Source organism: Schistocerca nitens, chromosome 9 (genome assembly GCF_023898315.1).
Source record: "Schistocerca nitens isolate TAMUIC-IGC-003100 chromosome 9, iqSchNite1.1, whole genome shotgun sequence".
Lineage (NCBI taxonomy): Eukaryota > Metazoa > Arthropoda > Insecta > Orthoptera > Acrididae > Schistocerca > Schistocerca nitens.
Genome location: NC_064622.1, coordinates 160,956,282 through 160,972,318, shown reverse-complemented (window position 1 = coordinate 160,972,318; position 16,037 = coordinate 160,956,282). Strand labels below are relative to the sequence as shown.

The window sequence follows — 16,037 nt, the reverse complement described above, 5'->3', positions numbered from 1 at the left end:
GCTGGAGCTCACATAAGAAGCGGGTCTGCCACAAAGGACATCTGTCATGTTAATAAAACTACATTAAGTAACATTACAGAATCACTAACGTAACAAAAATTTAAAAAAATAAATTATGAAAAGCATTTAAATTTATGCAAATGGTGAACAAAACTACGACACACATCAAAGTAATATAATGACACAGTGCGTATTGAAAAATAACATGTCGAAACTGTGAGGAACACCCGATGTAGCTGCTATGTCAATTTACAAACAGGCCGAAACCTATCGAAAATGTTTCCTTTTTTAAGCTGTAATTGATCGTTAATAATAAAGAATCTATAACTGGGATTATGCCTAAATATTTGATAATCCTCCAGCAAATGCAATCTAATATAGTTCTCTTTCCTATGCCCAACAACCGCGTCTTCCAATTTAGTAGGGGAGTGTGCACATTGTGTGAGATGGCATAAGTAGAGCCACGAACGTTACCACGTGCTTTACCCAATAAATGTTCTTTGAATCTACCTCTGACTGCTCTTCCTGTCTGTTCTATACAGAAACAGAGACAATCATTATACCTTATTTTACACTATGGTGATAAGTCATGGGATATCTCCTAATATCGTGTGGGATCTCTTTTTTCCAGTGCAGCAACTCGACATGGCACGGACTCAACTACTCGATGGAAGTCCCCTGCAGAAATACTTAACTATGCTGCCTCTATAGAGGACCAAAATTGCGGAACTGTTGCTGGTGCAGGATTTGTGCAAGAACTGACCTCCCGATTACATCTCATAAATGTTCGATGCGGTTCATGTCGGGCGATCTGGATGGCTAGATCATTCTCTCGAATTTTCCAGAACGTTCTTCAAACTAATTGAGAACAGTTGTGGCGCGATGACACGGCGCGTTGTCATTCATATAAAATTCCATCGTTGTTTGGGAGCATGAAGTCCATGAAAGGATACAAATGGTCTCCAGGTAGCCGAACATAGCCATTTCCAGTTAATGATCGGTTCAATTGGAACCAGAGGGCCCAATCCATTCCGTGTAAACACAGCCCAAGCCATTATAGATCACCATCAGCTTGCACAGTGGCTTGTTGGGTCCATGGATCCATAGGATCTATGCCATACTCAGACCCTACCATCAGCTCTTACCAGCTGAAATCGGGACATCTGCCCAGGCTACGGTCTTCCAGTCGTCTAAGATCCAACCAATAAGACCACGATCCCAAGAAAGTCGCTGCAGACAATGAGTGCTGTTAGCAAAGGCATTCGTGTCCGTCGTCTGCTGCCATAACCCATTAACACCAAATTTCGCCCCGCTGCCCTAACGGATATCGCCGTCGTACGTCTCTCAATGATTTCTGCGGTTATTTCACTCAGTGTTGCTCGTCTGTTAGCACTGACAAGTCTACACAAACGCCTCTGCTCTAGATTGTTAAGTGATGACCGTCGGCTACTGCGTTGTCCTCGGTAAGAGATAATGGCCGAAATTTGGTGTTCTTGGCGCACGCTTGACAACGTGGATCTGAGAATATTGAATTCTCTATCGATTTCCAAAATGGAGTGTGCCATGTGTCTAGCTCTGGAACAAGCGTACCATAAGGCTGTTTAGGCAACAGTCCTGTGGTCTCTGCTATACTCCATGTTTTCCAAGCCAATATGTTAGCATCTGGAAAAGCTTCAAGGCCACCATAATCTGCTTGGTTGCCCCACACAACAGCAAGTGTCAACCATGTACTACCTCCAAACACAGCCTGAACATCACCAGTGAAGTTCAGATGCAGTCCAGTGTTAACGTGCCACAGCAATGCCTCTGCGACGTGCATGGCGTCGTCGCTGGCGGCGCAGCGTACCAGTGTATCGCAGTTTGAAGGCGATTGATATTGACTTGGTTGGGCAGTTTAATAAACAGCAACTGATAGGAGGTCCAAATGTTTTTCGTGGACTGCATGTGAACTTCACTTGTGATGTTCAGGCTGTGTTTGGAGGTAGTACATGGCGGACACTGGCTGTTCTATGGGGCAACCAAGCAGATTATGGTGGCCTTGAAGCTTTTCCAGATGCTAACATATTGGCTTGGAAAACATGGAGTATAGCAGAGACCACAGGACTGTTGGCTAAACAGCCTTATTGTACGCTTGTTCCAAGCATGCCATTTGTTTTGACTACGAGAAGGAAGAAGAAATTAAATGCCGATGAGTACCTGTTTATATGGGCCAAAGTGGGTAATGGCAACTGTAAAATAAAGATCAACGGTGACTGTATGATTTATTATAGACAATAAAGTGTGTTTTGTCCTTTCCCTATCTCCCTGCATGTTTTTATTAAAAAAATGTATTCACTTTTTGTTTTGGTTGCCGTGCCGCTCTTGGTTGCTCGCTAGGCGGGTGACCTTGAACGGGACTTTTAGCTGCTGGACGAGGCTGCCGGGCAACACGGGCCCTAGTATTACTAGACCCGTGTTGCACTATAATTCACTTCCGGTCGGGCTGATAAGGCGCGCTGGCGCTGTGCGAGCGCGTGGCGACCGGAAGTTGTGGTTGCGATAAGCGCTACTGGGGTCCAGCTGCGCCGCAGCACGGAGCGTCATTCGCTCTGCGAACGTCGAGGAGTGCGGACGCATAGCTGTGGGTGTCTCGCTGGGCGTTGGCGTGCTACGTTCACTTGTGTTAACGTTCCGTGTTCAAAGTCTGTTTCCCGCCGTGAGACCATAATCACGTCGGAAACTTTTTCACATGTGTCACCTGAGTACAATTGATAGCTCCGCCAATGTTCTGCCGTTTTATACCTTACGTACTTAATACTATCGCCATCTGTATATGTGCATATCGCTAACCCATGACTTTTATCACCTCAATGTGTAGATGCCAGAGTGAGAAAATGGTTCGTCGTTACGCTTTGTGGCCTGAATTACACCTTTTCCAAGACTGTTGTTATTAGAAAACGAAACTTTACAGCTATATTTCTTAGTAAGTCGGCAGTTTACCTTATTAAAAATGTTTCCTGGGAACTATATCGGAAAAAAAATTTGCTCCTTCTTTACCTTCCTTACCAGTTTATAATCTCATAGAGTGGAACATTTTTTAGCGGTTTTATTGTTCAATATCCGGTCTGCTAATGACGGTTCGTAGCCATTATTACTGGTAACAGTTTATAACCAAATTTCTCTCTACCCAGTAATTCTTCGGTGATAACGGAGTAACCGAGTCATGATGTGTATTAGGACGAAAAAGACCAATGTCTTAAACACAATTACTTTAAGTTTAAAAATAAATTATATGTGCAGCCTTTTTGGCTTGGACAAGGGTAGGCCCCTAGCCGGAATTTTAACTGACATGTTCATAAATTCCCACGAAGAAGATTTCTAGCCGGCCGTGGTGGCCGAGCGGTTCTAGGGGCTTCAGTCCGGCACCGCGCGACTACTACGGTCACAGATTCGAATCCTGCCTCGGGTATGGATGTGTGTGATATCCTTAGGTTAGTTAGGTTTAAGTAGTTCTAAGTTTTAGGTGACTGATGACCTCAGATGTTAAGTCCCATAGTGCTCAGAGCCATTTCAACCATTTGAAGAAGATTTCTTCAAGAGTAATTCTGAGCTAAAAAGTAGCATTAGCTTCAATGCTCGGTACGTTGATAATATAATTTTTGTATTCGAAAGTACATATGAAGCATCAGAAAATTCCAATGCCTCTGAGCACTATGCGACTTAACTTCTGAGGTCATCACTCCCCTAGAACGTAGAACTACTTAAACCTAACTAACCTAAGGACATCGCACACATCCATGCCCGAGGCAGGATTCGAACCTGCGACCGTAGCGGTCACGCGGTTCCAGACTGTAGCGCCTAGAACCGCTCGGCCACTCCGGCCGGCTAAGCAATAGATAAACCTTTCATTCCTTCAATCAGTTTCACGAGAAAATAGTGTTCACTAAAGATTTTCATAACGAAAATAGTGAGTAGATTTGCCTTGCTCTTACTTTTGGTATGTAAAACGATAAATTTGGCTTCAGAATCTTTCGTATTCAATCTTCTTGAGATAAAATTACCCAGGTTGATTCGGCTCACCCCTCAAGCACACAAATTGGCCGTTTCTCATTATAACATCCCACATAAATTACCGAAGCAAATCCTTTGTGATATACAGTTGAATGTCAACCATATCATTCTTCATCGCGAATATTCGTACGTTCACCATTAAAGATGATGAACCATTTTCATACTGAAGCTTCATTCATCACATTTTCATATGCTTCGATTATCTGTCTGTGAATTTCGATAGGGCGTTATTTGAATTTTTATTTGTTTGTTTATTTTTGTTAGGAAATCGTATTACAATACGAACTTTATACTTGACAGTATCGTTAATTTTGTGACACATGGATTCACACAGATTAACAGTGATGTTAGACACGTATAACACTGTCAAAGACCTTTACAACCTTACATAAAAGCTAGTATAGCGCTCTAATTTTTATAAAAGATATGATAAAAGTACCGCACTGCACCGCCAAAAGTTCAATAAAACCTTCTTTATAAGAGTTATCTGACAAAGTTCTATGACAGGGTAATAGATTGTTTTAGGGGCCCACGTCATACAGGCGCCAATGGTTAGGTGGTGGTAAGTTCCTATGGGACCAAACTGCTAAGGTCATCGGTCCCTAGACTTACACACTACTTAATCTAACATTAACTTACGCTAAGGACAACGCACACACACACACACACACACACACATACACACACACACACATACACACCCATTCCCGAGGGAGGACTCAAACCTCCGATGGGGGTGGGGGGGGGGGGTAGCCGAGCGAACCGTGACAAGGCGCCCAAGACCACGCGGTGGCTGTGATTAGGGAGCTCTACGACACACGGTCGGAGGTGCAGCGCTCGTCAGAGCAGGACGTTCTGTACCTTTTAGAAAGACGCTCGCAGCTTTTGATGAAGATGCATCTTGTAAATTTTGCGTACATTTCAGCAATGACACAGTTGTTGCTCGCGTCTGACTAATGACACCTACTTTCCAGCAGATGCGGAGGCTAGGCTACACGAGATACTGGAGAAGTCCTCCAGAGAGATGGGGGCAACTCTGCGGCCTGAGGGCAGCGTTCTCGTGCTGGAAACGCCTCCCGCCGCCTGCGTGGACTCCCCTGGCTACTCTGGTTCTTCTCTTTCCGACGGCGCTCAGCTCGTCTACTCTGTCCGCGGCAAGACTCAGCTCTGCGTGCTGGCGAAGCGCGAAGCCTCGCCTAACCAGCCGGTGCTTTCACAGCCTGACAAATTTGCGGGCCGGTTACCAATCGCTTAACTTATCATTGCTTCAGAGATCAACTTTAGAAAACTGTTCTGAGTCCAAATTTTATTTCATTCATTACCGTGTTCCCAATTTTAAAGTTTGTAAATTTGATTCTGTGTGCTCTCCTGTAATTGCTGTTTATTTTCCACCTATGACATAAAGCTGTTTTATTTTCCTCTTTTAAGGTAAAGTGCAGAAATAAAAATAATAAGATTTGTTGATGATACTGTCATTCTGTCAGAGGCAGCCATGGACTTTGAAGACCCACTGAAATTCACTACTGATCCCATCGCTCAACAAAGTGTCACAAGCCTGTAGCATAGAATTCTTGTGGCAGCTAAGCAAGTTGAAAAATAGGGAGAGGGAGGGAGAAGTGATACGGTGATATATTTACGTACATACGATAAATCCCCTTTCCCTCAAAAATATTTCTCTCTTTCACAGCTCCTCTGTGTTTCCACAGATGACGTGTCACCGATCTCATTTGTACTAAGATTGCAGTACACGCGAGGTGCCTATTTGCTTCCACCGCCCAGAATGGAATGCGTAAGTTCTAATAAAAGTTCACCAACCTGCAGTCTTCTACAGTTGTTGTCCCCTGCGCAGAAAACAGCACGTAGGTCGTGAATCCGTAATCTTGAGGGTGTAAGAAACTCTTTGCGAGGAACTGTTATTTTAGAAATGATTAAATTTCCAATCAGTTTGTTTATACGAGAGGCCACTCGCTTTTTATTGGCAGAACATGAGAAACCACACAGTTACAATCCCTTTAGAGTCACAAATGATTTCTATTCTTCAACAAATTAATGAACTGCATGTTTCCGTAATTAATATTACACTGTCCTCAACTATATGTCTAAATAACCATACATTGCTAATAAAGTCTTAACTAACACTGAGTGCGGCAGACATATCTGTCTTCCGAGGCTTCCGAACCGACTCTGATCTTACAGCCGAATCACTTCGCTCGCTATCCAAGTTAGGCGCGATCCGAAGACCACTGAAGTGCTTCGTCTGCCTTTTCGTTTCGCAGATGTTTATTATTCTACTGGTAATAAGTACTTGTGAAATAATGGAATGATAGCACGCTATTGAGAGATTCTTTAAATAAAACATGTAAGTAAATATGCTGTTTAGCTTGTCTACGAGAGTGAGTCAAATGAAAACCTTAAATTTGTAATAACAAATCGAAATTTCGCGCCATTGTCCTGTAATTTGGTAAGCGTGCTACAAATATCGTGCAGAATGGCCCGTAGGTGGCAACATAGTGTAGATGCACACATACCGTCGCAGTATCAGTATAAAGATGACCGCCCACTTGCGACTTGCACCAGGGAAGAACAGCGTTCTGTTATTCTGTTTTTGCGTAGTGAAACCTATTGAAATTCATTGATGTATGTAGGTTCAGTACGGTGATGCATGTTTGTCACAGCAGCAATTCTACGAATGGAGCAGGAAGTTCGCAAATGGTGTTACTTCAGTGGAAGATGCTCCTCGTTCAGGTCAGGCACAACGAGTTGTGACTCCACAGAACATTGCAGCAGTTGAAGCCATAGTGAAGGAAAACCGCAGAGAGACACTGAATGACATTGCAGCATGTTTACAGGTTAGTCGTGGGTCAGCACACCACATTGTGCATTTTATGCTCCAGTTTCACAAAGTGTCTGCAAGGTGGGTGCCACAGTAGCTGACTCCTGAAATGAGAGAACGACGTGTTGATGCTTGTGAAAAACTTCTTCGGCGCTTTGAACGAGAAGATGATGGCTTCCTTGCAAGAATCGTTACTGGGGACGAAACCTGGGTTCACTTCCACCAACCGGAAGCGAAAAGAGTGAACAAGGAATGGCGCCATTCCTCATCACCAAAACCAAAGACGTTTCGAACAGAACCATCAGCAGGGAAGGCTATGCTGACTCTCTTTTGGGACAAAAAAGGCGTCAGTTTGGAGCATTACGTGCCTAGAGGGACCGCTGTCACCAGTGCATCATACACAGATCTCCTAAAAATCATCTGAGGCCTGCAATCAAATCAAAGCGACGTGGATTGCTGTCAGCAGTTGTCCTTTTGCAACATGACAATGCAAGGCCCCACACTGCTCGTACAACAGTTGCAACAATCACAGACCTGCATTTTAAGTGTCTTCCTCATCCACCATACTCACCAAACCTTGCCCCAAGTCATTTCCATATGTTTGGACCACTCAAAGACGCAATGTGAGGAAAGAAGTTCCGTTCTGATGAAGAGGTACGCCACGCGGTGCATGAGTGACTGCGCGGACTACCAAAAGAATTTTTTCTAAAGGAATTTATGCACTTTGTAAGCAGTGGAGGACTTGCATTGAGCGTGGGGGAAATTATGTTGAAATGTGATACAGCTTTGTACCACTTCTGCCGGCCGCGGTGGTCTGGCGGTTCTAGGCGCGCAGTCCGGAACCGCGCGACTGCTACGGTCGCAGGTTCGAATCCTGCCTCGGGCATGGATGTGTGTGATGTCATTAGGTTAGTTAAGTTTCAGTAGTTCTAAGTTCTAGGGGACTGATGGCCACAGATGTTAAGTCCCATAGCGCTCAGAGCCATTTTTGTACCACTTCTGCACAATAAACAATATTTTAAAAAATATTTGTTTTCATACTTCTGCACAATAAACAATATTTTAAAAAATATTTGTTTTCATTTGACTCACCCTCGTAATATTAATAACAGAAGATTGTCATATTGGCGCGCAACTTCCGAACACAGCAGCCAATCGCTGAAAAGGACCACAATTTAGGCGGTCGTTCTCACGATACCCGTACCGAACAAAACATCTACCATCGGTACCTCACACCACATTTCGTCATCTTGCCACAGCTGCCTTCTCAACTGCTCTAAAAAGAGCTTCTTGTAGCTGAATATGATGGCTGTAAAGCCAGAAATAATACACAGCGTTCGCATCTAACGAGTGACCACTCGGGATATACACTGACGGGAAAAACAATCGCAATACCAAAAAGTAACTAATGCAGAGTAATGAAATTTCGGGAATACATTTGTCTCGGTAAAATATTTAAGTGATTAACATTGCAAGATCATAGGTTAAGTAAGCGAGAGATAGCCATTGAAAATGTGAAATGCTGGTACATTAATAGCGGGCGTACTGCCAGAATATTGAAATCTGTTTTGCTAATCATTTCGTTTTTCTGTTTCGTGACACAAAGAGCAGAAGCTACAGCACTATACGTTGGGATTTTTGGCATTTCCGTTCAGAGTTTGTAATTCTCTTCCTTGAGTGCCTTGATTTCCACTTCCAGTTCAGCAGTTCTGAATGATGTAACAGGAGCATTGGCGACCACAAGTTCCTTTCTTAGTCTTTCACTGTCCACTCTGAATTCATTGTTGTTACCTGTGAGTTTGGCCTGTCCAGGAACAAGTGACCAAACTTTTGGCCTAACAGGTGCTGTGATTGTTGAGGATACCCTTTTTGTTTTAATTCAGCTTGGAAGTCTGTGAGAATATCATCAATAGTTTCTATTAGTTTTCTCTCAAAGCTTGGTAATCGTGGCGTAGCTCCCCCCTCGAGCTAGTTGCTCCAGTGAGTGTGTTGTTCCCACTGTCTGACATGTTTGTTATGTTCATACCTGGGAATTGGATCGCACCATCACCATTTGCAGTGGTTGCTGCCATCTTATGCCAAGTTACTTGCTCCAGTATCTGTGTATTAATGCGGTTGTAAAGCTAAACTTAGTGGAGAGTGTAATGTTTGGTGTCCCTAGTACCTCAATGTGTGAAATAAAGATAGCTCACACGAGACAGAAATCACTGAGCAACAGGCACACTATGACACTTGCAGCTGTAGTAGTGTCTTTAAACAATCACTCGCTATGTGAGAATAGCTGCATGCAGCTCAGCACCTGCTCAGTTACCTGCAGCTGTCAGGAATGGCTGGGCAGCTGGCATCCGTGAAGACCAGATGTAGCGTGGAAGTCAGCATGTGGTGTTGCTCCTTCAGGTTCGGCTGAGATGCGCAATATGTGATGTAGCACAAGCCAGCTCACACCAAGCACCATGGGAGACCGACGATCCCTCCACGCTGGTGTTACCGATTGCAATTAAAAACTTTTATCACTCCGACTGTCTAATTCGCACCTGATTTCTCTTTTAAATATTGTGCACCACAATGAGTGTCACTTTCGGCACTTGTGAGAACAAACACCAATTGTTGAAATCCACTTCTACCATGTGCAAACTACATTCCAACATGGAGCCGATGTGAAGCCACAACCGAGCTAAATGGGCAGAGGCAGAGGCTGTATGCTGGCAACACACAATATCCTGTTGCATGCTCTACAACATGACAGTCATGACCTCGGTGCCTGTTCCATCACATGTGCTATCTGGATTCTTCCCCAGACACCAGTTCCTCAGAACTCTGCGGGTGGGAACCTTGCACTACAACATGTACTTGGTTCTCTCCACCCACCTGGCCTTGATTTATGTTAATTCCTGCTGTCTCAGCATTCCTTCGCAGTAATTACTCCTTTCTTCACACCATTTCAGTTTCCTACATCTTTCATTATCTGACCTGTCTATTTCTCGCCGTCCCCCCTGCCATCTCTGTTACATACAATACACTTAGCTTTTCAGTGTTAATTACCCATGCACAATGCTCTAGTAGTAATCTCTGTTTTGCATATTACCCTGCTTCCACATTTAAGCTCTCAGGTTTTCAAATCTTGTGCATGCAGTTCCAACAATCAGTCTTTCCTTCTCATCCCATCTGGTACGTCTCCAGTGGCTGGGGGTTCTGAGTGTCTTTTCTGAACTATACCCCTTTCCCTAAACCTCTCCAGTCCTTTTCCTTCACCACTCTTTCTTCCCCTTTAACTCTTCTGCCAGAAGAAGGAGCCACTGGCTCTGGAAGCTTGTAAGAGTTAAACCTTTTTGTGTGTGTGTTCTCCTGCCGCTGTTTCGTGAGTAGATTTTTTATCTATCCATTTATGTTAAACATACATACTCTGTAAGCCACCATAGGGGTATGTGAGAGGGAACCTTGTACTACTGCAAGTCATTCCTTTTGCTGTTGCACTCTCATGCTTCCACATGAACAATGATTTCTCCCATCGTGCCTCTGTGGTCCTTATGCAAGATGTACATTGGTGGCAGGAAGATCATACTCCAGTCTGTCATTAATGCTGGTTCTCTAAACTTTCTCAGTAGTGCTTTCTGAATAAATGTCTTCTTCCCTCCATGGACTGATTTCTGCATTCACATACCATTTCTATAATATTCACACACACCTTCCCTACAATCAAACTCACATGCTCCTTCCATTTTATTTTTCTTTGCAATGTAATGTTTAGATATATCACGGACATGACTGCGTCAATCAGCACACAACTAATATTGTATTTGGACATTATAGGATGTTTTTCCTTGTCATCTGCATTAATTTATATTTTTTTCACATTAGGAGAAAGCTGACATTCATCATACCAAATAGATAATCTGTCCATGTCATCCTGTATGCTCCTACAGCCACTACAAGACAACACTGTCCCATATACTACAGTGTCATTAGCAAACAGTAGTAGACTGCACTTCATTCTATTTGTCAGATTGCTTATGTATATAGAGAACAAGGCCACTCCCTGGATACTCCACTTCTGAGAATGTACCTTTCTCTCTGATGAAAACTCACCAGCCACTCCAATTTATTGATTTCTATTGTTTGAATAGGTTTAGGGCTCTAACACCTCTGAGAACCTATTTTGTACGGTCCTCAGACATTGTTAACAGGATACCGCGTGGCACTGTGAAAAACTATTTCCAGAAATCTAGTAATGTGCAATCTGCTTGTTGCCTTTCATCCACAGTTCACAGGATTTTGTGTAAGAAAAGGGCTAACTGAGTTTCAAAACAGTGATGTTCTTAAATCTGTGTTGATTTGTGGACAGAAGCTTTTCTGTATCCAGGAAGCTGCAGAGGGTAAAAACTGTAGGGGAAGGCAGAGACTGGAATACATCCAACAAATAATTGGATAATGTAGAATGCACATGCTACTCTGAGATGAAGAGGTGGACACAGGAGAGGAATTTGTGGCATGCCCCATCATCAAACTAATCAGGAAACTAGTAATCACCCCTCCCTCACCCCAAAAAAAATTAATAATAATAATAATAATAACTAAACTTCGCCATTGCTGGTCCCAAAAAAGACTGCACCTCATCTCACAAGTAATAAGGAAGGAGGAAGGGGAGGAATAACGCCTCTTTAAAAAAAAACTCTAGATACTTCTGGTTCCTGATAGAAGCACCATATGAGGACCCCTATCTTGGGTTACAGGTGAAACCTGGTCAACAATTTCAAAGGCAGAAGAGGAGTTGCACTTCCCAACAGCAAAGAGAAAACAAGAACAACTCTGAGAAACAATTGCAATATCTGCTCATTGTGAATGGAGAAAGGTCAGCGTCTGTTTGCTCAGTTGGTGTGGCTGCAAACAAGAGCTCTAGAACTAATCACTCCCATTCTAGTTAACCAGAGAAAACTGGAATAAAAACCAAGCATAGACATAAATTGTGCGAGGACTACTATTAATGTCCCAGGCCCTGTAGCCCTACCACTAAAGCAGAGGGAGTCACAAAAATCTGCTGAACTTTCTGTCAGCATGAAGACATACAAAGGAACACTGAACATCACTATGCTAACCACAGTAAGGAAACTACATGAATTAGACAATGTGCTGTACAAATAAAAGATTCTGATATTGGCAACACTAGAGACCCACATAAAAGATGAAAACCCTATACTTCGGCAATACAGACAGGTCAAGAGCAAAACACACAGGAAAACAAGCAAAGGAGCTCCACTTATGAGAATGGCCTCTGCAGTCATGAAAGGATCCTCTGATCTGTAGCTGAAGTGAAACCAATGGACAACTGACTGATAGTAATGAGGCTCAAATGTGCTACTAATACACAATAATTCAACACACATGCACCTGTAAACCCAGATAACATGTCAGACAAGGAAGGAGTCCATATGTACTGGGGTGAACTAGATTAAAACATGAGAAAAACCTTTAATGGGAATGTTAAAATTTTATTAAGTTATTTAAACTCACAATTAGACAGAGAAAAAAGATTCAGGAGAACAACAGAACAATAACCAGGATACAGATTCACTTACAACAATGGCTAGAGACTAGTCAAACTATGTTACCAATACAATATGGGGTAATGTCAACTTGCTTCAAGAAAGACACTGAAAAAATCAAGATGTGGACATTGCCATTAAAATCCTTAAGAGAAAAGAAAATTGCCCATGTAGCAATTATACACAAGAACTACAGAAAAACTATGAACCTACAAGTCAGAAGAGGGGCAAACATGGACTCTGATTGTTATCTTGCCAGAACCAAAATCAGGCAGACACAAAATAAAATGATAAGACCACCATGATGATATCAAAGATCTACACTCCTGGAAATTGAAATAAGAACACCGTGAATTCATTGTCCCAGGAAGGGGAAACTTTATTGACACATTCCTGGGGTCAGATACATCACATGATCACACTGACACAACCACAGGCACATAGACACAGGCAACAGAGCATGCACAATGTCGGCACTAGTACAGTGTATATCCACCGTTCGCAGCAATGGAGGCTGCTATTCTCCCATGGAGACGATCGTAGAGATGCTGGATGTAGTCCTGTGGAACGGCTTGCCATGCCATTTCCACCTGGCGCCTCAGTTGGACCAGCGTTCGTGCTGGACGTGCAGACCGCGTGAGACGACGCTTCATCCAGTCCCAAACATGCTCAATGGGGGACAGATCCGGAGATCTTGCTGGCCAGGGTAGTTGACTTACACCTTCTAGAGCACGTTGGGTGGCACGGGATACATGCGGACGTGCATTGTCCTGTTGGAACAGCAAGTTCCCTTGCCGGTCTAGGAATGGTAGAACGATGGGTTCGATGACGGTTTGGATGTACCGTGCACTATTCAGTGTCCCCTCGATGATCACCAGTGGTGTACGGCCAGTGTAGGAGATCGCTCCCCACACCATGATGCCGGGTGTTGGCCCTGTGTGCCTCGGTCGTATGCAGTCCTGATTGTGGCGCTCACCTGCACGGCGCCAAACACCCATACGACCATCATTGGCACCAAGGCAGAAGCGACTCTCATCGCTGAAGATGACACGTCTCCATTCGTCCCTCCATTCACGCCTGTCGCGACACCACTGGAGGCGGGCTGCACGATGTTGGGGCGTGAGTGGAAGACGGCCTAACGGTGTGTGGGACCGTAGCCCAGCTTCATGGAGACGGTTGCGAATGGTCCTCGCCGATACCCCAGGAGCAACAGTGTCCCTAATTTGCTGGGAAGTGGCGGTGCGGTCCCCTACGGCACTGCGTAGGGTCCTACGGTCTTGGCGTGCATCCGTGCGTCGCTGCGGTCCGGTCCCAGGTCGACGGGCACGTGCACCTTCCGCCGACCACTGGCGACAACATCGATGTACTGTGGAGACCTCACGCCCCACGTGTTGAGCAATTCGGCGGTACGTCCACCCGGCCTCCCGCATGCCCACTATACGCCCTCGCCCAAAGTCCGTCAACTGCACATACGGTTCACGTCCACACTGTCGCGGCATGCTACCAGTGTTAAAGACTGCAATGGAGCTCCGTATGCCACGGCAAACTGGCTGACACTGACGGCGGCGGTGCACAAATGCTGCGCAGCTAGCGCCATTCGACGGCCAACACCGTGGTTCCTGGTGTGTCCGCTGTGCCGTGCGTGTGATCATTGCTTCTACGTCCCTCTCGCAGTGTCCGGAGCAAGTATGGTGGGTCTGACACACCGGTGTCAATGTGTTCTTTTTTCCATTTCCAGGAGTGTATATTACAAAATTAAAATTATTAAGGATCAAAGAGAAAAGAGAGGAAGAGACAGCCATGACCTGGGAAGAACTAAGAGAGAAGAAAATGAGTGAAATAAAAGAGAAAATAACTCTTATTAAAAAGAAAAGATGTCCACGTTGGAATGACAAATGCAATAAAGCAATTGAGAACAGGAAAATAACATACAGTGACAAAACAAATTAATCTGGCAATGTATCTAAAGATGAGAAAGCAAATGACAAGAAACATCAGGAGGATCAGAAGAGAATATGAAAAGGATCTGTTTAAAGAAATAGAAGAGGATAACACAAGAGACTTCTATAAGACATTTAAAACCAGAAACATAAGATACTAGCCACAAAATTTGTGTTTCAGAAAAAGCGTGGACTACTGAGCAACAAAGGGAATTGCGAGACACTGGTGAAGTACTTCAGTGAATTACTTAACTGTCCTGAAACAGCAGAGAGATTCTCAATGAGCAAAGAGATCAAGAGAAATGATAAGTCAAAAGCACCACACAAATTGGAGACCAAGGGACAAATCATGAAACTGAAAACAGCAAAAAATCCAGAGAAGATGGCATTGTAACTGAACTGCTAAAGGATCTGGACCGAGTAACACATATCACAGAAAACATACAGGAGACCAAAGTAATACCAGAAAACTGAATGTGTACACTTATACAACCTCTGCATAAGAAAGAGGAGAGGACCAATGTTAACAATCACAGGGGGATACATATCACAATACCTGCTAGATATGATACAGTTGCAACTGGAAAACAAGACATGAGAATACCAATCAGACTTCAGATAGGAAGGATTCTGTGAAAGAGGGACCTCTGCAAGAAGACACTGCAGTTATCAGACAGACACTAACAAATAGTAAATCCAAAATTAAATTCATGGGAGAGTTGTTAGAATCCTGAGATTAAAACAGGAGTGAAACAAGGCAATGGCATTTCACCACTATTTTTCAGTATACTATTAGACAAAATTGCAAGGGAATGGGAAATAGAATTGAAGATACAGGGACTTTACAAACCAGTTGGACTAGAAAAGGAATACAAAGGACTATATATTGGCTGTCTGGCATTCGCTGATGAGCTGGCAACACTCACAGATGGCACAGAAACTTCAGTAAAGCAATTGAGGTCTTGAAATACAAGGCTGAAAAGGTGGAACTAAACATCTCCTTCAAAGAATCAAAATTTATGTCAAAACAAAAACCAAAATGATGCACCAAAAACAGGTCATGGCAAAATATGGTGAAATCAAGTAATTTCATAAATTCAGGGATCTTGTTGAGATGATACAGGCAAATGGGATACAGAAAGAAGATCACGAATAGAAAAAAAAAAAAAATCGGAAGGTGGCTAGAGCATTCTGCAAGTCTGGGAACATCCAAAATAAATAGGCCTATTCACATAATTGGAAAGTAAGACATTAGAACACTACCATCTCATCAAAAATCCTGCACCTCAGAAACATTGGTCATGCATTGACAAACATGTACTAGAAAACATCAAAAAACTAGAGAGGAGAGTCATCAGAAAATCCTATGGCCCAAAAGAGAGAAATAGGCTACAGACTGCAGAGTAGCCAAGAGACCAAACAGATATCTAAGATAGAACATGCATGAAGAAATGCTGAATGATATTTTATGGGTAAAACAAGAGAATGCCAGAAACCTGACAAAATAAATGGCTATTGGAGTACACAGAAAACAGTAATAAAGTGAAGTGGATCACCAAATTCGGAAATGATCTAAAGGATGCTGGCACAACAGGCTCAGGTCATCCACCCACAAAGTGCTCAAGTAGAAACAAGGCTGTGGAATGGGAATAGAGAAGGGGATAGGTGGGTGAC

The 16,037-nt window shown here is 43.5% G+C and overlaps 1 protein-coding gene across 2 annotated transcripts in view; it reads left to right on the top strand.

Moving 5' to 3' along the window:
- Nucleotides 1-5,482, top strand: part of LOC126203151 (uncharacterized) — a 71,641-nt gene extending 66,159 nt beyond the window's left edge. For both annotated transcript variants that reach the window (XM_049937393.1, XM_049937394.1), the window contains exon 6: nt 5,028-5,482. In XM_049937393.1, the coding sequence (XP_049793350.1) occupies nt 5,028-5,305 (278 nt within the window). In that variant the 3' untranslated portion in view covers nt 5,306-5,482. The remainder of the gene's footprint in view (nt 1-5,027) is intronic.
- The last annotated feature ends 10,555 nt before the right edge of the window (nt 5,483-16,037 follow it).